This window comes from Salvelinus alpinus, chromosome 38 (assembly GCF_045679555.1).
Source record: "Salvelinus alpinus chromosome 38, SLU_Salpinus.1, whole genome shotgun sequence".
In the NCBI taxonomy this organism is placed as follows: Eukaryota; Metazoa; Chordata; class Actinopteri; order Salmoniformes; family Salmonidae; genus Salvelinus; species Salvelinus alpinus.
The window spans coordinates 8,203,962-8,225,028 of NC_092123.1; the positions used below are offsets into that span (position 1 = coordinate 8,203,962).

Genomic DNA, 21,067 nt, shown 5'->3' on the forward strand with positions numbered 1-21,067 from the left:
TAATAATGTTGCATAATCACCTTCCAGTGTAAAAAACATGGAAATAAAATTAAAAAATATATATTTTTAAGTGAGAATAGGCATTGGTCTGAAGCCAAAAAAGAAAGCAAATTCACGAGCACCCATGCTCTACCAAGGTTTTCCAGCACACAGCTTTCACCTACTACAGTAGCTATGTTGATATTGTACTTCAAACTATGTATCATTTGGCTGTATGTATTTTTTGACCTAGGTCTGTTGTAAATTCGTATTATTGTTGCTTCACCATCTTTATTGCAAAAATAAATACAAGGACAAACAACTTGTTTGAAACACAATTGGTTCTGAGCTCATGTCAATATTACACAGGTAAGCCAACGGTTACAGAAATCAGGCATGCAGACAGGCTCTAACTATCTGAGCTACCTGTTGTTATGTTGGCCACCTACACCCAAAAAAGGATGTTATTATGATAATTTCTTTTTAAAGACTTGTTTTGCTAAAATAAAGGTTTTAGCAAATACAGGCATGCACCACATTACTACCAGACGAAACAGCTCAATCAAGCCTGATCGTCTTGTAAGTATAAAAGTATAAAAAGCTTGCTTTCATTTGATAAAAAAAAGCATGACATGGTAGCATAATGAGAACTTCTCACTGTGGTGTGTGAAGAATCAAATACTTTACCTTGCATGTGGTACAAATCACATTATTTGTGGAAGCACCTCCTCTAAGAGTATGAATTAGGCTGTTTGAGAAGGTTTGAATCCTATTCAACCTGCCTACACATAGTTTGAAGTACAATACCAACATAACTATTGTAGTAGGTCAAAGCTGTGTGCCGGAAAACCTTAGTAGAGCATGGGCGGAATAGGCATTGTGATGCTCGTGAATTTCCTTTCTTTTTCGGCTTCAGACTATTCTCACTTAAAACACTTTTTCGTTTTTTATTAGAGACATAATATAGACAGAATAATCATTGCAAGACTATTATACAATAGGACATCAATGGCCGTGAAAACATGTTTGAATTACCACTACTTCAAACATATTATAGCCATATGACAAGAAATTGCTCTTCACAGTAACAAACACCCTAGCAACACCCCCGCAGGCAAAACTGGTTGAAATGACGTCATTACAACCAGAATACAACACATTCTGTTTTTAAAAGGGGTTCTAATGACGTTAATTCAACCAGCTATAACCGCTGGAACTTTAACAACATTCCATCATAATGTGAAGTAAGACTGAATAGTGTGGGCATACTTGGCGTCGCAGGCCATGGGGGTGAAGTCCAGCTTGTGTTTGGTCCTGAAGATCATGTTCTTGGTCCTGATCTCCAGGATGGATGGAGGCTGGAGGGGGGTAGCGATGGCAAACAGGGCCAGCTGGGGGGGCACGTTGCAGCCGTCATCCAGCCGGCAGTTCTGGCCATGCAGGAACTTCAGACGGCCCTGGAGGGTCAGGGCCTGGGGAGAAAAAACAAAGAGCTGGTTGGTCCAGGCTTCCTCATACAGTATTTGTTCGGAAACCAAAAGCCGAGTAATGAACGAGACTTGGGAGGATAGCAGCGTGAGACGACAGTATCAAATCAAATGAAATCACATTTTATTTGTCACATGCTCCAAATACAACAGGTGTAGACCATACAGTGAAATGCTTACTTACAAGCACTTAAACAATGCAGTTTTAAGAAAATACCTTAAAAAAGTATGAGATAAGAATAGCAAATAATTAGAGAGCAGCAGTAAAATAACAATAGCGGGCCTATATACAGGGGGTACCGGTACAGAGTCAATGTGCGGGGGTACAGGTGTCGAGGTAATTGAGGTAATATGTACATGTATGTAGAGTTATTAAAGTGACTATGCATAGATACTAACATAGAGTAGCGGGGGGGGGGGGGGGGGGGGGGGCAATGCAAATAGTCTGGGTAGCCATTTGATTAGATGTTCAGGAGTCTTACGGCTTGGGGGTAGAAGCTGTTTAGAAGCCTCTTGGACCTAGACTTGGCGCTACGTTACCGCTTGCCGTGTGGTAGCAGAGAGAACAGTCTATGACTAGGGTGGCTGGAGTCTTTGACAATTTTTAGGGCCTTCCTCTGACACCATCTGGCATAGAGGTCCTGGATGGCAGGAAGCTTGACCCCGGTGATGTACTGGGTCGTACGCACTACCCTCTGTCGTGCCTTGCAGTCGGAGGCCGAGCAGTTGCCATACCAGGCAGTGATCCAACCCGTCAGGATGCTCTCGATGGTGCAGCTGTAAAACCTTTTGAGGATCTGAGGACCCATGGCAAATCTTTTCAGTCTCCTGAGGGGGAATAGGTTTTGTCGTGCCTTCCTCACAACTGTCTTGCTTGGACCATGTTAGTTTGGTGATGTGGACGCCAAGGAACTTGAAGGAACTTGAAGCTCTCAACCTGCTCACCTACAGCCCCGTTGATGAGAATGGGGGCGTGCTCGGTCCTCCTTTTCCTGTAGTCCACAATCATCTCCTTTGTCTTGATCACGTTGAGGGAGAGGTTGTTGTACTTGCACCACACGGTCAGATGTCTGACCTCCTCCCTATAGGCTGTCTCATCGTTATCGGTGATCAGGCCTACCACTGTTGTGTCATCGGCAAACGTAATGATGGTGTTGGAGTCGTGCCTGGCCGTGCAGTCATGAGTGAACAGGGAGTACAGGAGGGGACTGAGCACGCACCCCTGAGGGGCCCCCGTGTTGAGGATCAGCGTGGCGAATGTGTTGTTACCTACCCTTACCACCTGGGGGCAGCCCGTCAGGAAGTCCAGGGTCCAGTTGCAGAGGGAGGTATTTAGTCCAAGGGTCCTTAGCTTAGTGATTAGCTTTGAGGACACTATGGTGTTGAACGTTGAGCAGTATTCAATGAATAGCATTTTCACATAGGTGTTGCTTTTGTCCAGGTGGATCTGTTGGGGCGGTATGCATATTGGAGTGGATCTAGGATTTCTGGGATAATGGTGTTGATGTGAGCCATGACCAGCCTTTCAAAGCATTTCATGGCTGCAGACGTGAGTGCTACGGGTCGGTAGCCATTTAGGCAGGTTACCTTATAATAGGAGTAGAAAATACTATTAGTAAATACTAAAAGTATACTATTATATTACTAAAATAAAATAGTAGTATTGAATATTACTCGTATTTGTGCACTTGAAGCTGTCAACCTCTCAAGCTTGTCTGGTACCAATGGAATAGTTTCAAAAGTGAAAAGTGCCAACCCTGCACATCTGACAACCACAGACAGAAGAAATCGAAAAGCTGAAAGTATTTGAAAGAAAATGGATACTAATTGAACCCATGTCTGGTGTAGAGCGGTGCAGCTACTGTAAGACATGGATGTACTGTGCAGTATATAGGCCTGTCGTCCCATTGATGGCCTTTAAGATGTGCCGAGATTTGTTGCATCCCGGAGGGAGACACACTGATGGATCAAAACACAGTGTATGTTTTGAAGAACAGTGTTTTGGCAACTTTCCATCCTTTAAGTCACTGTCCCTCCCTCTCTCCCCTCTTCCCCAGTTTGTCCCTCTGATCGTGGAGCTGTGCTGTGGGCTGGTGGAGAACATGGGTATGGAGTACACAAGTGCCTACAGGGTGCCGAGCAACAACACCATCGTGTCGAACCTGCAGGACCAACTCAACAAGGGCCTGGAGAGCAACGCTACCAAGATGGTGTGTGTGTATCGGTGTGTTTGAAATTATATTAGAGCCAGTCTTCAGTTTCAAAATGCTCAGCTATCTTGTCTGTGCACAAGACAGTTAATGTCACGGGCGGGATCTGAACAAGGGTCTACCACAGGAGAAACCAACGTCTTAACCATTAGACAAAGAGGAAACTCCCTTTTGGGCCATGGGCCGACACTGATTATGAAGTCGCAGGCAGGGCTTCCCCATCACGAGACCATGAGCAACCATGAGCCCGACTCATGACAGCTACACACAAACACAGTAAAAAGAAGTTAAACAAAGGAAACTCATATTCACCTTTTTTCAGACCTAAAATTACTCGTTTCTTTCAAGGTCTAACTGATGTCACCAGGCAGACTATAACTCCACCCATGCAAACCTGCTGATTACAAGGTCCTGCGTAGATTGTATTTTCAACCAGCAACTATTAGGAAATAACACTGATTAAAAAAATCATACTTTTACAGTTTTCGTTTCATCAGCTGTTATGACACAAAACACAGGAAACATCATTTTGACTGCACTGGGTCTTTACTGTAAAATATAAGTTTGTTAAAATTTTTCTTTCTTCTTCTGTGATGGAAGTTTGAAGGACCCTGTCCCTCTCTTGGCTTCAAGCTCCAGTGTTTGGGACAGATTTATGTCCGGCTTTAGCTTGGTGAGGCTCCAGGACTTCAATATGGACTGCCGTGGGGAGCAGAGGATTATTGTGTACGCCATCGCCAGCCGCGAATGTTGAATTCCTGAAAGAGCGAAGATATGAGAAATGATTCACGAGCACACAAAACTTGCTTCAGTCACGTTTGTTCATGAATGAGAAGCTGGCTGTATGTTCCACATATAGGATTTCCTAGACATCAACAATCAAACTGCTTCGACAACAATAGAGCTCACACTCAGATGAATGATGAGCATATTGATTGCTGGTACACTTTATGGTACTGTATTTATTTAAGGCACATTTAATTCTATCACATATACTTGTACTGAGGCTTGGTCATGGCAGTGGCTGCATCTGCACGGGCAGGATGATGTGTGCGATGGCCCAAGGCCTGAGTGGCTATCCGTTGAACGGGCATCACGCCAGGGCTGGAACTCAGCTGAGCCAGTTGGTTGCTGAAGTAGTAGGCAGCTGCATGGGACTGGGCCTGTGGAATGTACACATTGAAGTAAAAGGCTATATGGAATTCGAAGTTAGCATTTCTCAATAAAATGTTCATTACTCATGTCCAAGTTGGATATATTATTTTCTGCATGGACTCTTGTTTCGATTTACCTGTGGAATAGGAGGCTGGTAGGAGTTGATGATGGGGTTGGGCACTGCCATGACACTGTCCATCCTCTGCTTGTACCTGTCTGCCAGGTATTGTTGGCGCTGTTCCTTGCTCTGAGCCAGGGCCACGTAAAGCGGCTTGGTGCCCACGATACGGCCATTCATCTCCGTCACAGCCTTGGTGGCCTCCTCGGGGGAGGAGAGGGAAACAAAGCCAAAGCCTTTGCTGCGGCCGCTCTCAGTCATCACCTTGGCGCTGATGATTGTTCCGAATTCAGAAAACGCCTTCCTTAAACGGTGATCATCAAAGGCATCATCCAGGTTCTTTACAAAGAGATTTATACCTCTGTATTTGGCCTTGGGCTCAGGCTTCTTCTGCCCAAACTTGAGTTTCAGCAACGCCTGGCGCTCTGCTTTCTTCTGGGCGCGGCCTACATATATCAGCCTCCCGTTTAGCTCCTTCCCGCTCATCTCATTCACGGCTCTCTGTGCATCCTCAGGCCTCTCGAAGCAAACAAAACCGAACCCACTCGACTTCCCGTTATCGTCTTTCATGACCTTGACACTAACGGTTGGTCCATATTTCCCAAAAAGCTCCATCAGTGTCTCATCGTTCGTGTCTCTGCCAAGATTCTTGACAAAGACGTTGTTGAACTCTCTGGCCTTGGCTCCACGCACCTCCTCTCGCTCTTTGCGTGACTTAAAGCGCTCGATAAACACTTTTTCGTTATCCATTAACATGCCATTTAATTTCTCGATGGCTCTATCAGCAGCCTCCTGGGTCTTGTATTGAATATAACCATAACCTTTGGAATGGCCATTCTCGTCACAAACTACCTTGCTAGAGTAGATGTCTCCAAATGCTGAGAAGGTCTCGTACAGGTTTTTGTTTGTTATAGACTTCTTGTCCAGGTTCCTGATGAAGATGTTTCCCACCCCATTCTTCCTCAGGGTATGGTCAGGATCAGACCTCATGATGCGCAGATATCTTCCTTCGAGCATATCATTGCTGAACATGTGCAGGGCACGCTCAGCATCGTCTGGCTGATAAAAGTTAACGTAGGCGTACCCGAGGGAACGATGTGTAACCCGATCCCTACATACACGGACAGAAGAGATTGGTCCGGCTTCACTAAACATCTTGTTTAGGTCTGCCTCGGTGACGTTTTGGTGGAGGTCACCAACATACAAAGAATTCATTTTGGAGACGTTATCGAAGCTAGCTCAAGAACACAGAATGACAGGTGAATGAACAGCTGCCACGTGTTTAAATTCCCGGAACTGACTCGTTTGTGATGTCATAAGTGATGTAGCGTCAAATGCAATTCTGATGTTCCATCTTTCCTTTATTGCATCATAGCCATGTAGTTTACAGGATTTAGATAGCGGACAGAAACATTTAAATTTTAAACACATAAATACATGTACGTCAATCTTTATTTTATAACAGTTTGGGAAGCCAAAGATAGATATATAGATAGAAATGACGAGTATAACTTCGACACAGAATACACATGGCAAACACTAACCATGTTCTCTTTATCGATGGATAAAAGCATGCCAAATAATAAAATAGAAACTAGTAGGTTTGAATGATTTTTATTCTCAAATCGAGCAGACTCACGTTAGAGGAATAGCATTTGGTTCACAGTCGTTCCACCTTCAGTGAGAGGTTGAATGAGCAATACCCCTGTCAAACTGAACCGTTTAAAAATGTAATAGAGCTCTGTGTCACTCAGGTTTGCTATTTATATCCGTTTGTATACTACAAGTGGGATGTTATTCATTTGTATGCTGTAAAGAGAGCCGAGGAGTGTCAGGAGAGAGCGAATGCTTGAAACAATCTCCCGTAGCCAACGACAGCAGTCTAGACTAGAGAGAGACTAGGACTCTCTCCTCGCTGACTCTCTCCTCCCTCTCCCATTCAAATGCATAACATATTCCTCTGCTGCCTTTGTGACAACGAAAATGATATCACATGTGCTCACTTCTCCTTACTCCACTCAGAGTGCCTGTTTCGTTTCTCCCTGTCGCACGCAATCAGCATTATTTACAACAGTCACCTCTAGAAAGAAGAGAGAGAGAGACACACACAAAGACAGAGAGAGACAGAGAGAGCGATAGCGAGAGACAGAGAGACAGAATAAGAGAGAGGGAGAGAGAGCGGAAGATGGAGAGAGAGAGAGAGACCAGTCTTAATGGCTGATCCTGTCTCTGTCCCTCGCTAGGCTGGCTGGAGGCCCTTCGATCACACTGTAAACATACAAGATCCCCTGTCGTCCCCAGCCATAACCCAGCAGGCCATAACCCGGCTCATCAAATTGCTAATTAGAAAAGCCAGGGAAGCCTTTGCATGTGGCTTTTGGACTGATAAAACTTTCAGACTCTCCTCCTCCCCTGCCTGCAAGAGCCCCAGAGGGACAGTGTAGAACTACACACATTTACAATGAAACACACACGCACATCCACACACTACAGTAGAACCATCCATCTATCTCCATCACGTAGATGCGTGGTACACCTTGATAACAAACAATTCAGAACAGCAGAGCACGCAGGTCACACGGTTCGCTGGGGGGGGGCAGAAAGACTTATTTACATTCATAGTAAGTAACCGACATGTGACATGTCAGTGTCAGGCTCGCTCTGAGCTCTTTGTGTGACATGACAGGACAGGACAGGATGCATCGGAGAAGATACTTAGAGAGCTATGTTATGTTCTGTTCCTTCTCCGTGGCCTGTTTCCATGGTAACACATCAGTCCCTCTCCTGACAGTGATGAGTGTCATGGAGCTAATGAAAGGGAACTTCTTCTTCTGTCCCTGTTAAAACGTCAGGACGTAGAGCTAATTGGCTTTGAGTAATTACTAGGAGTTGAGGTGCACTAGGCACACTGGGACGGTATTTTGGATTTCCCGCCTGCCCTGTGGATTTCTGCTTAAGCTTCAGGTCAGGAACATACTGGACCTTCAGGTCAGGAAAATACTGGACCTTCAGGTTAGGAAAATACTGGACCTTCAGGTCAGGAACATACTGGACTTTCAGGTTAGGACCATACTGGACCTTCAGGTTAGGAACATACTGGACCTTCAGGTCAGGAACATACTGGACCTTCAGGTCAGGAACATACTGAACCTTCAGGTCAGGAACATACTGGACCTTCAGGTTAGGAACATACTGGACCTTCAGGTTAGGAACATACTGGACCTTCAGGTCAGGAACATACTGGACCTTCAGGTCAGGAACATACTGGACCTTCAGGTTAGGAACATACTGGACCTTCAGGTCAGGAACATACTGGACCTTCAGGTTAGGAACATACTGGACCTTCAGGTTAGGAACACACTGGACCTTCAGGTTAGGAACACACTGGACCTTCAGGTTAGGAACACACTGGACCTTCAGGTTAGGAACACACTGGACCTTCAGGTCAGGAACACACTGGACCTTCAGGTCAGGAACATACTGGAACTTCAGGTTAGGAACATACTGGACCTTCAGGTTAGGAACATACTGGACCTTCAGGTCAGGAACATACTGGACCTTCAGGTCAGGAACATACTGGACCTTCAGGTTAGGAACATACTGGACCTTCAGGTCAGGAACATACTGGACCTTCAGGTTAGGAACATACTGGACCTTCAGGTTAGGAACACACTGGACCTTCAGGTTAGGAACATACTGGACCTTCAGGTTAGGAACACACTGGACCTTCAGGTTAGGAACACACTGGACCTTCAGGTCAGGAACACACTGGACCTTCAGGTCAGGAACATACTGGAACTTCAGGTTAGGAACACACTGGACCTTCAGGTCAGGAACACACTGGACCTTCAGGTTAGGAACACACTGGACCTTCAGGTCAGGAACACACTGGACCTTCAGGTCAGGAACATACTGGAACTTCAGGTTAGGAACACACTGGACCTTCAGGTCAGGAACACACTGGACCTTCAGGTTAGGAACATACTGGACCTTCAGGTTAGGAACACACTGGACCTTCAGGTCAGGAACATACTGGAACTTCAGGTTAGGAACACACTGGACCTTCAGGTCAGGAACACACTGGACCTTCAGGTTAGGAACATACTGGACCTTCAGGTTAGGAACATACTGGACCTTCAGGTCAGGAACACACTGGACCTTCAGGTCAGGAACATACTGGAACTTCAGGTTAGGAACACACTGGACCTTCAGGTTAGGAACATACTGGACCTTCAGGTTAGGAACACACTGGACCTTCAGGTCAGGAACACACTGGACCTTCAGGTCAGGAACATACTGGACCTTCTGTTTATGTAATGAAGGGCTGTAGTTGAATAGAACGCTACTACAGCAGTACAAATGACCTAGTCTCTCGTTTAAATGGCCAGCACGCAAGATTTGGTTCTGGTTGGGGAACATACCTTCTGTTTAAGTAATGAAGGTCTGGACTTGCCACTACTAGGTTACAAATGATCACGAAACCAGAAACAAATATTGCATGTGCTGGTCAGCTAACAGTGTGTCACGAGAGACTACAGCACCGACGACCAGGACGAACTAATGAAACTACTGTATGTGTGTCAATTCACTGGGACATGCAACTGTCAAACCAGCTAAAGCAGAATTCTTTGAGCTTGATTTGTGTGACAGCTTGAATCTCCTACTGGAATATTGATGGGGTTGTGTCTCCCGCTCAAAGTCGGTCTCCAGTGCAATCCTTATTGAGATAACGTTGCACATGAGTGAATGTCGAAGCAGGACATTCTCACAGGAAGAAATGGCTTTTCCCTGAGACAAACGGTAGCCTCCTATGATTTCATGGCCTACTAGCTGACGGATTCTAACGACAACAAAAACCGTGCAAGGACTAATGAACAATGTCATGTTGAATATTGTCCGATTTATAAAAACAAGAATGGGGAGAAAATAAAGAACATTATCATTAATGCACATGCATCTCTTTTACTTTCTACAACAGCTGAATGCTCGAGGGTGAATGTAATTAGAGTTCACAGTACTTCAGCAAAACGAGGAAAAGCAAAAAGGATTCAATTAACTTGTTCATTATCCTTCAACTAGAGTCAGATACAATACAACATGCTGTATGTAATAACCCTCATATAATAGGAACATGATGTTTAGGAGGGAACTGATGACCCCCAGATGAGACTTGGACTGCGTCCTAAATGGCACCCTATTCCCAATTTAGCACACTGGTTTTGACAAGGGTTTATAGGGCTGTGGCAAAAGCAGTGCACTTATATAGGGGATAGGCTGTCATTTGGGACACAAGCTTGTACAAGGCTGAGGGGGCCTAGAGGGGAGACGGAAGTCATTGAAGATTAGAGAACATGCAAGGAAGGGATAAAACACCAAAGTACTGTAATGTAACTGGAAACGTTGTCCTCTGCTCTGCGTCCTCTGTAGTGATTACATCAACAATTCAAAGATGAGATAAAAATGATACACAAAGTTTATGAGAACGGTAATTGGAATTTCTTTCTTCTTCTTCTTGATGAGTTTAAGTTGGGCCTCGTCCTCCTCTCCTCCCCTCAACTAACTCTCTCCACCCCTCCTCTGCTCTCCCTTTTTCCTATTTCTCCTCCTCCTCTCGGCCCGTATCCTCTCATGCGAGGCCAGTATGGTGTGGTGGGTCTTATGGCCCTCTCCTCCCATCTCCCCCTAGCACTGGTTCATTGATCCTGCTGGGCATAAGGCGAGGTGCAATGGTGTCAAGAATCTACCCTCAAATAGCAATAGGATTACCAAAACAATGCTATGGAGCCAGACCCTGGGCTTACCGCTCACGCAAATGACCTCCACAGAGTTGAGAAGTACCCCGATCTTACTCTCCTTTCCTCTTCCCTTCCCCCTCCCCTCCCGTCCCCAACCACCAGCCCCCCGCTACTCTGCATGGTCCCGATCTGTACTGGTGAGATGGAGAGGCTAGGAGGAGCGGAGGGGGCGAGGGGGTCATACTACGGTCTCCCACTATGACACACCCACACCAGCACCATGAGCCCTGCATGCCAGCTTTAACAGCAAGCACAGGCAGATATCCCTCACAGCTCTCTGAGTATGCTTTTCTAACTGCACACGGACAATCCGGTAGGCCCCTACAGCAATATATTTACTTGTATGTTACTGTGTTCTAGCCACGTCAATGTGCTCTGACTCTGTCCTCTTGTCTCCCTCTCTCTCTCTCTTTCTCTCTGTCGCTGTGGTATCCAGCACAACCCTTAAGTCTGAGGAGAAGACAGTCCTTTGGGAGTCCCCGAGCTACTCTGACTAAGCAAATTCCTCTCTGGGTGCTCTCCTCCTCTGGAGGGCAGATTGAAAGCCCTTTCCCCACGACCCTGTGGCCCTTTAAGACGGATTACTGAGGGTGGGTAGTGGCTTCTGATCCCGCCGTGGTCTGAAGTGGTACGACCCCACGCTGACCAGGCTAATAGGCTCTCTATGGCTCTCTAGCTACTGTAGCTGGGAGAAAATAGTCTCCTTTGGCCTCAGAGTGCTGGGATGCTGACGGAGAAGTGGAGAAAGGGGGTGATAGGGCCAGGAAGGAGAGGGTAGGGGGAAAGGAGTGGGCGGGGATAGAAGGGGGGAGGTAGGGGAGGAAAGGAAGGTGGTGGTGGTGGGGGGGGGGGGGGGGGTCCAGGAGTCAGAAGTGAACGGCATCCTTGTATTTTCTAGCTGGGAGAAAATAGCATCCTTTGGTCTCACACCACTGGGCTTCTGAGGAGAGGGGGGATGGGGGGTGGCAGAGGAAGTGGGAGGTAGGGGTCTGAATGGGGGAGGTAGCCCTGGAAAGTAGAATGCTCAGAATTATGCAGAGGGAGGATAGCAGAGGGGACATAGGGGGGTGGAAGGGATTCTGTAGTTCAGGGGTCAGTAGTGGAGGGTAGCTCTGGGAGAAGGGGGGGGGGGGGGTCAGTAGCCCTGTAAAGAGCCTGCCTCTGTGGCTCTCTGGCGGGAGTCGGGACACCCCACGCCAGGAGCCAGACTAGAAGTGTCTGGGTATTCCCAGGCCTTTGTTCTTGTACGGCTCAGCCTCCCTCAGTACAGTCATGGGACACAGTCACAGTGGCAAAATAGGCCGGAACACTCTCTTCTAATAAAGCTGAGGTGTGATCTGACACACACACACACACACACACACACTTGTAGACATACGCACACGCAAGCATGAGTGCAGTACACACGGAAGTAAGGACGCTCGCACGCACAGACACTCACATGCCTTCTCCCTTATATACATGCATACACAGACCATAAGTCCAACAATGGCTGTCTTCAACGGAGGGCAAGTCTCTAACATGAGCTCAAACATCATTGCAAGAATAATCTTCCCAAAAGGAGACATGTCAGTCTCCAGTACTCCTGTGTGTATGAGGTTGAGAGAGGAGTAATATGATTGGTTACAAACCAGGAAGCCAGAGGAGTTGTCGAGGAGACAGCGGAAGCGACAGACGAAGTTCCTTTCCAGGAAGGAGGAGTTCTCTGGAGGCAGCTGGTCGGGGTTATAGGTCACCAGGGACGAGCTGGGGACTGGTTTTCCATCTGAGGAATAGCAACAAGACAAGGACAAAGTCAAATCACTACATTCAATGGCTACTTCATTTGTGGTTTATTAATATGTCTGTTCAACAGAGTTTAACAGGGTTCCGATGCTCCTACAGTACGGTATGTTTGGTGAGTATGTGTATGTGCATGTGTGTGTGGGTGTGTAGCTCCAGTCTGTTCGTCACTCTCTCCATTCCGTGCCGGTTCTAAAGTACCACGGTAACGCTACGGTAGCTAGCTCTAACCCCTGCCTAATTAAAACAGACGGCTGTGTGTGTTCTAACATTTACCCTCAATGTCATGGAGTGCCTGATAAAGGTCACCTCCCTCTCTCCATCTTCTCTACTCTCTCTCTCTATGCTCTTCCTCTATCCCTCTCTCATCTCCTTCCCTCTCTGCACAGAGCTCAGCTGGGGAAATTGGGGTCAGCCGTTTTTAGGGAAAAGTTAACGCATTGGGTGTGAGTGACTTCAGGCTGACTCATTGCAGTTCTTCGTTTGATCATGTCATCATGTTTTATTTCTCTGCTAGTAGTGACCGTCAACCAGTATGGTGTACACTGTCACTGAATGTGTGTGTCACTTTAAAGTTAAACGACGACTTCACTACGACTAACTATCATACTGAAACAAAGCATCAAACTGGCATCTCCTTTTTATCTTTAGTTTTTCCTGCTAGTAGTTCACCTCAGCCCTTTCCACAAATTCAATTTCAGAATGGCATATATATGCCATCTGTAAATTTGCAACAGAGCATCAAACATACATCGCTAGCTAGTAATGTGAAAGGCTCACAGTGGCCTTGGACAACTTTGTGAAAATGCGTCGGGCCTGGCATAAAAGGGGGTAGACAGTGAGACGCAGTGTAAGACTGACCTGGGGGTGACTCCACCTGCTGGGGCACGGCCGGGGGGTTGAGAGCCCAGTGGAGGTTCCTCCTAAACTCCTGCTGGTCCTCAGTGTGGATCAGATCAAACACACTCTGGTGCATCACGTCCGTCTGGAACAAGGAGAGAAAGAGAGACGTCTTTGGAACGGTCACGTGCACCAACACATAGGACTGGGAACTATTGTCTGACTTCCTGAAAAATAACCTACACACAATTGAATTCACTCCTGTAGAATCAGTAAAATGATGCTCTCACACACACACACACACTCGACCCCTTGTTTTGTGGGCTTGCAGTGAGGAGGAAGGTTAGGGCATGAGCTGGACCACCTCAGAGAGTTGGTGACATGGACACAGAGAGTGGTGACATGGACACAGCACAGCCTGAGGTTCCGTATCACACTAGCATCTCAGTGCTACTTCTCATTACCATACACACAGCTCCACAACAGGCAGCCACATACATCCAAAAGGATTTCGGTCAGCGCTGTAGATGTGAAGTGATGGTTGTTGAAATGAAACAAGGCCTGGGAGGTGTGGCTCACACTGTGGGAACATTTCTTCTACAGCAGCTTGTGGTTTCAGTGCCTTGCAAAAGTATTCAGCCCCATTGGGCGTTTTTCCTATTTTGTTTCATTACAACCTGTAATTTAAATGGATTTTTATTTGGATTTCATGTAATGGACATACACAAAATAGTCCAAATTGGTGAAGTGAAATTAAAAATTAAATAAAAAAAAAAAAAACTGAAAAGTGGTGCGTGCATATGTATTCACCCCCTTTGCTATGAAGCCTCTAAATAAGATCTGGTGCAACCAATTACCTTCAGAAGTCACATAATTATGTTAAATAAAGTCCACCTGTGTGCAATCTAAGTGTCACATGATCTGTCACATGATCTCAGTATATATACACCTGTTCTGAAAGGCCCCAGAGTCTGCAACACCACTAAGCAAGGGGCACCACAAAGCAAGCGGAACCACCAAGACCAAGGAGCTCTCCAAACAGGTCAGGGACAAAGTTGTGGAGAAGTACAGATCAGGGTTGATTTATAAAAAAATATCCGAAACTTTGAACATCCCACGGAGCACCATTAAATCCATTATTAAAAAATGGAAAGAATATGGCACCACAACAAACCTTCCAAGAGAGGACCGCCCACCGAAACTCACGGACCAGGCAAGGAGGGCATTAATCAGAGAGGCAACAAAGAGACCATAGATAACCCTGAAGGAGCTGCAAAGCTCCACAGCGGAGATTGGAGTATCTGTCCATAGGACCACTTTAAGTCGTACACTCCACAGAGCTGGGCTTTACGGAAGAGTGGCCAGAAAAAAGCCATTGCTTAAAGAAAAAAATAAGCAAACACATTTGGTGTTTGCCAAAAGGCATGTGGGAGACGCCCCAAACATATGAAAGAAGGTACTCTGGTCAGATGAGACTAAAATGTATCTTTTTGGCCATCAAGGAAAACGCTATGTCTGGCGCAAACCCAACACCTTTCATCATTCCGAGAACACCATCCCCACAGTGAAGCATGGTGGTGGCATCATCTTACTGTGGGGATGTTTTTCATATGGCAGGGACTGGGAAACTGGTCAGAATTGAAGGAATGATGGATGGCGCTAAATACAGGGAAATTCTTGAGGAAAACCTGTTTCAGTCTTCCAGAGATTTGAGACTGGGACGGAGGTTCAACTTCCAGCAGGACAATGACCCTAAGCATATTGCTAAAGCAACACTTGAGTGGTTTAAGGGGAAACATTTAAATGTCTTGGAATGGCCTAGTCAAAGCCCAGACCTCAATCCAATTGAGAATATGTGTTACGACTTAAAGATTGCTGTACACCAGCGGAACCCATCCAACTTGAAGGAGCTGGAGCAGTTTTTCCTTGAATAATGGGCAAAAATCCCAGTGGCTAGATGTGCCAAGCTTATAGAGACATACCCCAAGAAACTTGCAACTGTAATTGCTGCAAAAGGTGGCTCTACAAAGTATTGACTTTGGGGGGGGTGAATAGTTATGCACGCTCAAGTTTATCTGTTTTTGTATTTTATTTCTTGTTTGTTTCACAATAAAAAATATTTTGCATTTTCAAAGTGGTAGGCATGTTGTGTAAATCAAATGATACAAACCCCCCAAAAATCATTTTTAATTCCAGGTTGTAAGGAAACAAAATAGGAAAAATGCCAAGGGGGTGAATACTTTCGCAAGCCATTGTACAGCAGTACTGCACACCACAGGAGGTTGGTGGCACCTTAATTGGGGAGAACGGGCTCGTGGTAATGGCTGGAGCGGACTTAAGGGTATCAAATACATTTGACGCCATTCCATTAGCTCCTTTCCAGCCATTCTTATGAGCCGTCCTCCCCTCAGCAGCCTCCAACTGATGACCGCAGAGAGAGAGAAAGCGAGAGCTAGAGGGCGAGACAGCGAGAGAGAGAGCGAGAAGGAAAGAGAGAGAGAGAGAAAAGGAAAGAGAGAGAGAGAAGGAAAGAGAGAAAGAGGGCGCGAGAGAGAGAAGGAGAAAGAGAGAGAGAGAGCTTTAGGGGGTGTTAATAATTGCTAATACAGCTTAGCCCAACTGTGTACGCAAGCATGGATGTTATCAAAAACTGATCCAACCTGAACAAATAAGGCTATTAGAGCAGTTAATCACCTGGGGGTAAAATCAATTAAAGAAACGTAGGACAGACAGTATGCATGCGTATAGAGGTCTGTGATTAAATATGCTATAGATCAGCTCTTATTAAATGATTAACCTGTGTTTGACCTCTTTGGACGGGGTTATCAAACTCTTATCCAGTGGAAATCCTGACTCAAGCAAGCTAAAGCGCTTAGCACAGAGCAGGGCTGGGTACCAGAGGGCAAGACTAGGGAACGGAGGGGGGCGGAGGTGGGGCAAAAGGGCAGGCAAGGACACAAGGCGGTGTTGGGTGAAGGTTGGCACTGTACAGTAACACATTTGTTTTCACCTTCATTCTGGCTGCAACTGTTGGGGAAAAGAAGGGTGGCAGGACGCAGCGGAGTGTATTACAGGGCTCTCCAACCCTGTTCCTGGAGAGATACCCTCCTGTAGGTTCCCACTCCCAACCCAGTTGTAACTCACCTGGTTCAGCTTATCAACCAGCTAATGATTTGAATCTGGTGCGCTAGATTTTGTTTGCCACATAAACCTGTAGGACTATAGTTTCCAGTCAGTGTCCTAGCACTCCCTGGGTTGTTCCATAAATAGAATGAAGGCAGAGTCATATTGTTGTCCAACTGGCTTGGCCTAGGCCAGGGTTGATCTAACCTCCTCCAGACTCCCTCTGCGCCATCCTGTGGCTCTGTAGGCAGGCCCAATCCTCCTCTCTCTGTGCGTGTTTGAGCGGCAGTGTGTGTGTGATGTATGGCGTGTATGGTGGTGTGTGTCAGTGGGTTTGAGTGGCTGATCAGCAGCAGAGACTTACTTGGTGGAATCCCAGGTAATCCTGAATGGTGTGAGAGGAGTAGAATATGATCCCCTCTGCAGTGATGACCAGGACAAAACCATTAAGGGCCTGAGGAGGGAGAACAAGTCACAACAGACAGGAAGTTAGGGAATGTCCCCTCACTGCGTACTGCTATCAAAGACGTTAGAGAGTGCAATTATTTTGGGCTGGACAAAGAGGATATAGGGAAGATTGACGCAAATGAATAACAGCTTTCGAATGATCGTGTTTGGTGTTTGGTACGAGAAGACAGTGACAACCCATATTATAGTGATACATTTGTGCCATTTGGTGTGTTTTTGTATTTGACTGCCAACACCAAGCATGTACAAAACAGCAGGACAGACTACAGTGTGCAGACGGACAGATTCCTGAGGACAGGAGGTCGTTCAAACCTGGCCTATTCTGACAGACTCAACTGAGAGAGGGGGAAACGGAGGGTGGGAAACAAATGGGGGGAAACAGAGGGCAACAAAAAGAGAAACTGCAAAACGGGGGCATCACACCACTTCAGGCCGTGGAGGACAGGAGAGGGGGAGGAGAGGAGGAGTGGTGAGGAGAGGAGGAGAGGCAAGCGGCCCCACTCTGAGAACGTGTCACATGAACACAAAGACAGGCTGGAGATGGGGAGGAGGGGAGGAAGAGGGGGAGGAGGAGAGACAGGGAGAAAGGAAGAATGGGGGGGGGGGTCACAGAACCATACAGAGTGTCTCACACTTTGCTATTCCATCTCCCCCCACAATGCTCAGGGGCAAAGGAGTCGTTCTGTCGCTCGGTTCGCTCTAGGTGTGTATACGTGCGTGGGTACACGTTCCCAAAACCAACCGACGGCACTACAGGGCAGCTGTACTGACACTCACATCCTCTAATACCCCATATTCATTTCCAACATGTCAGCAACGAGAACCCCATTACACAATCTGCACTGGATGGAAACCATAGCCTCATAGCCTACCATACACGGCCATTATCTTCATCAAGTCCTTTTTTCATGGATGTCACCCAGAGAAACATAACCCAGATAATATCAGGTTGGATGATTCCATCCCTTTAGCAAGTGAATAGCTATTTGACTCAAGTTCTACCTGGCAGACCCAATATCATATTCCCCCAGTTAGCGCTGTGTAGCGTACTACTTAGCTTTTGTCTTGGTAAGCCATAATGCACTCAAGGGCCACAAACTGCTTGTCCTGGCCTGCCTTTATTTCTGTCTTTAAACCCGAAGGCTCCTAGTCCTGTCTGAAACCCTGACATCCATGGGATCCCGAGGAGCCTCGCAGCTGCCGGCTCATATAGTTTCTACTTTATTATGCAGGCCTACGCTCTCTCAAAACATATCCAGAAAGCTGCCACCACCACTGCCACCCCGGGCCATCTATAAGTCCTTCCTTCTCTCCTCAGCAGCCCCGTCCTCCACTTCCTAGTTCTATCTCCGTGGCCCGACGCCCCCACACTGTACACAAACACACAGAAAGCAGAGCGGAGTTCAGGCTCTCTGTATAAATATTTAGATTCATCTGTCTAGCTGACGAACACACAGCCATCTCCCTGGGGGGGGTCGGGGACATGGGCAGTCACCAAACATCTTGATCAAAAATGACTTTTTCATATTTCATGGGGCTGTGGACATCATGCACTTGTCCAGGGTGAAAGAACGCTGCCTGCTGTAGCTACAGCGGCAGACAGAACAAAACACAGAGTGGCACGGGGATGTGAGAGGATGGAGAGAGAGACAAGATCACAAGAGAGGAAGGAAGGATGAAGGGAGATAGAAAGACAGAGGGATACAAAAAAAGAGAGAGATGGAGTAAGAGAGAGATTGAGAGAGCCTGTTCTAGTCGCCAACATGGCAGAGCTAGTTGTTTGTTTCCCCAGCCTGTATGTTATCTGGTCTGGATGTATGCCCGCTGACAGTGACAGCAAACACTGGAACAGACTGGCAAGCCAAACACTGGAACAGACTGGCAGGCCAAACACTGGAACAGACTGGCAGGCCAAACACTGGAACAGACTGGCAAGCCAAACACTGGCACAGACTGGCAAGCCAAACACTGGAACAGACTGGCAGGCCAAACACTGGAACAGACTGCCAAGCCAAACACTGGAACAGACTGGCAAGCCAAACACTGGAACAGACTGGCAGGCCAAACACTGGAAGAGACTGGCAGGCCAAACACTGGAACAGACTGGCAAGCCAAACACTGGCACAGACTGGCAAGCCAAACACTGGCACAGACTGGCAAGCCAAACACTGGAACAGACTGGCAGGCCAAACACTGGAACAGACTGGCAGGCCAAACACTGGAACAGACTGGCAGACCAGGCACTGGTACAGACTGGCAGGCCAGACGCTGGCACAGACTGGCAGGCCAGACACTGGCACAGACTGGCAAGCCAAACACTGGCACAGACTGGCAAGCCAGACACTGGAACAGACTGGCAGGCCAAACACTGGAACAGACTGGCAGGCCAAACACTGGAACAGACTGGCAAGCCAAACACTGGCACAGACTGGCAAGCCAAACACTGGCACAGACTGGCAAGCCAAACACTGGAACAGACTGGCAGGCCAAACACTGGAACAGACTGGCAGGCCAAACACTGGAACAGACTGGCAGGCCAGACGCTGGCACAGACTGGCAGGCCAAACGTTGGAACAGACTGGCAGGCCAAACACTGGCACAGACTGGCAGGCCAGACGCTGGCACAGACTGGCAGGCCAAACATTGGAACAGACTGGCAGGCCAGACGCTGGCACAGACTGGCAGGCCAGACGTTGGAACAGACTGGCAGACCAGACGCTGGCACAGACTGGCAGACCAGGCACTGGTACAGACTGGCAGGCCAGACGCTGGCACAGACTGGCAGGCCAGACACTGGCACAGACTGGCAGACCAGACGCTGGCACAGGCTGGCAGACCAGACACTGGCACAGACTGGCAAGCCAAACACTGGCACAGACTAGCAGACCAGACGCTGGCACAGACTGGCAGGCCAGACGCTGGCACAGACTGGCAGACCAGACGCTGGCACAGGCTGGCAGACCAGACACTGGCACAGACTGGCAGGCCAGACACTGGCACAGACTAGCAGACCAGACGCTGGCACAGACTGGTAGGCCAGACGCTGGCACAGACTGGCAGACCAGACGCTGGCACAGACTGGCAGGCCAGACGCTGGCACAGACTGGCAGACCAGACGCTGGCACAGACTGGCAGACCAGACGCTGGCACAGACTGGCAGACCAGGCGCTGGCACAGACTGGCAGACCAGACGCTGGCACAGACTGGCAGACCAGACGCTGGCACAGACTGGCAGACCACAGGGTTTATTTATTTTTTGTACAATCAGTTGTTTTCTTTTTGGTATGTACAGATATTGATTCATGCATTCATGTCTCCCATGCCTTTAGTGAACTTCAAATGCTTATGGAATTACATTTTGATCCACTGAAAAGGTAACCTGAATGACGTGGACAAAAAAAAAGGTAAAGTACATTAGGCTATATGGAGAATATCAAATAACACCTTTCTGCTCTCATTCTACTGCCCATTTCAATAATGGATGTCCTCACAGTCACTCTATAATTCATGGCCAAGTGTCTGAAATGGAACATAGCAAGGCAGCCAGCCCTGGTCAGAAATAGCCTCTCCTCTCCTCCGACCCCCTCTCCTCTGCTTCCCCCATCCCTTCTCCTCCCTTCTCTTTCCGGCAATGTCATGAATAAGGACCTCGCCTTCATTTAGCATCTCTCTCACTCTCTCTCTCTTTCCCCCTCTCTCTCCATTTACTATTCTTTCCCTCTCAAATACAATATTTCCCTCCCTCCCTCCCTCCCTCCCTCCCTCCCTCCCTCCCTGTAGCTCAGCCTGTCTTAAGAGATTCTGTGTTGACTGTTCTGGCACGGTGGGATTCTGCATGATGGCACAACAGTGGGGGCTGTAGATGAATCAGATCACATCTCCCCTGACTGAACATCCAGCACAGAGCAGGGCAGAATATAGAGCACTGTCCCTTTAAAGGACAATTCCACTCAAAAACGACATTTTGGTATTTGTTTCATTAGTTAACTGTTGATACAGTCCCAAAGATCAGGGCAGAATAGAGCACTGTCCCTTTAAGTGCAGGGCCAAATAGGCCCCTGTAAGTGCAGGACAGAATAGAGCATTGTCTCTTTAAGAACTGGGGGATGA

The 21,067-nt window shown here is 47.4% G+C and overlaps 2 protein-coding genes across 3 annotated transcripts in view; both read right to left on the reverse strand.

The window, feature by feature from the left end:
- The window catches only part of ahr1b (aryl hydrocarbon receptor 1b), a 79,563-nt gene that overhangs the window by 25,886 nt on the left and 32,610 nt on the right, over nucleotides 1–21,067 (reverse strand). For both annotated transcript variants that reach the window (XM_071387293.1, XM_071387292.1), the window contains 4 exons: nucleotides 16,854–16,943; nucleotides 13,388–13,511; nucleotides 12,376–12,509; nucleotides 1,249–1,451 (listed from right to left, as the gene is read on the reverse strand). In XM_071387293.1, the coding sequence (XP_071243394.1) occupies nucleotides 1,249–1,451; nucleotides 12,376–12,509; nucleotides 13,388–13,511; nucleotides 16,854–16,943 (551 nt within the window). The remainder of the gene's footprint in view (nucleotides 1–1,248; nucleotides 1,452–12,375; nucleotides 12,510–13,387; nucleotides 13,512–16,853; nucleotides 16,944–21,067) is intronic.
- On the reverse strand, nucleotides 4,663–6,164 carry LOC139566481 (polyadenylate-binding protein 1-like). Its single transcript, XM_071387701.1, has 2 exons — nucleotides 4,952–6,164; nucleotides 4,663–4,868 (listed from the first exon to the last, which is right to left on the reverse strand). Exons 1-2 carry the CDS (start codon nucleotides 6,162–6,164, stop codon nucleotides 4,663–4,665), a joined length of 1,419 nt encoding a protein of 472 aa, XP_071243802.1.

Excerpts from the sequence above, each read along its gene's own strand:
- LOC139566481 (XM_071387701.1), bottom strand. The coding sequence starts at position 6,164 with ATGAATTCTTTGTATGTTGGTGACCTCCACCAAAACGTCACCGAGGCA. Across the intron at positions 4,869-4,951 it reads ACAGGTAAATCGAAACAAGA|CCTTTTACTTCAATGTGTAC; the intron begins GTCCATGCAGAA and ends AATTCCATATAG.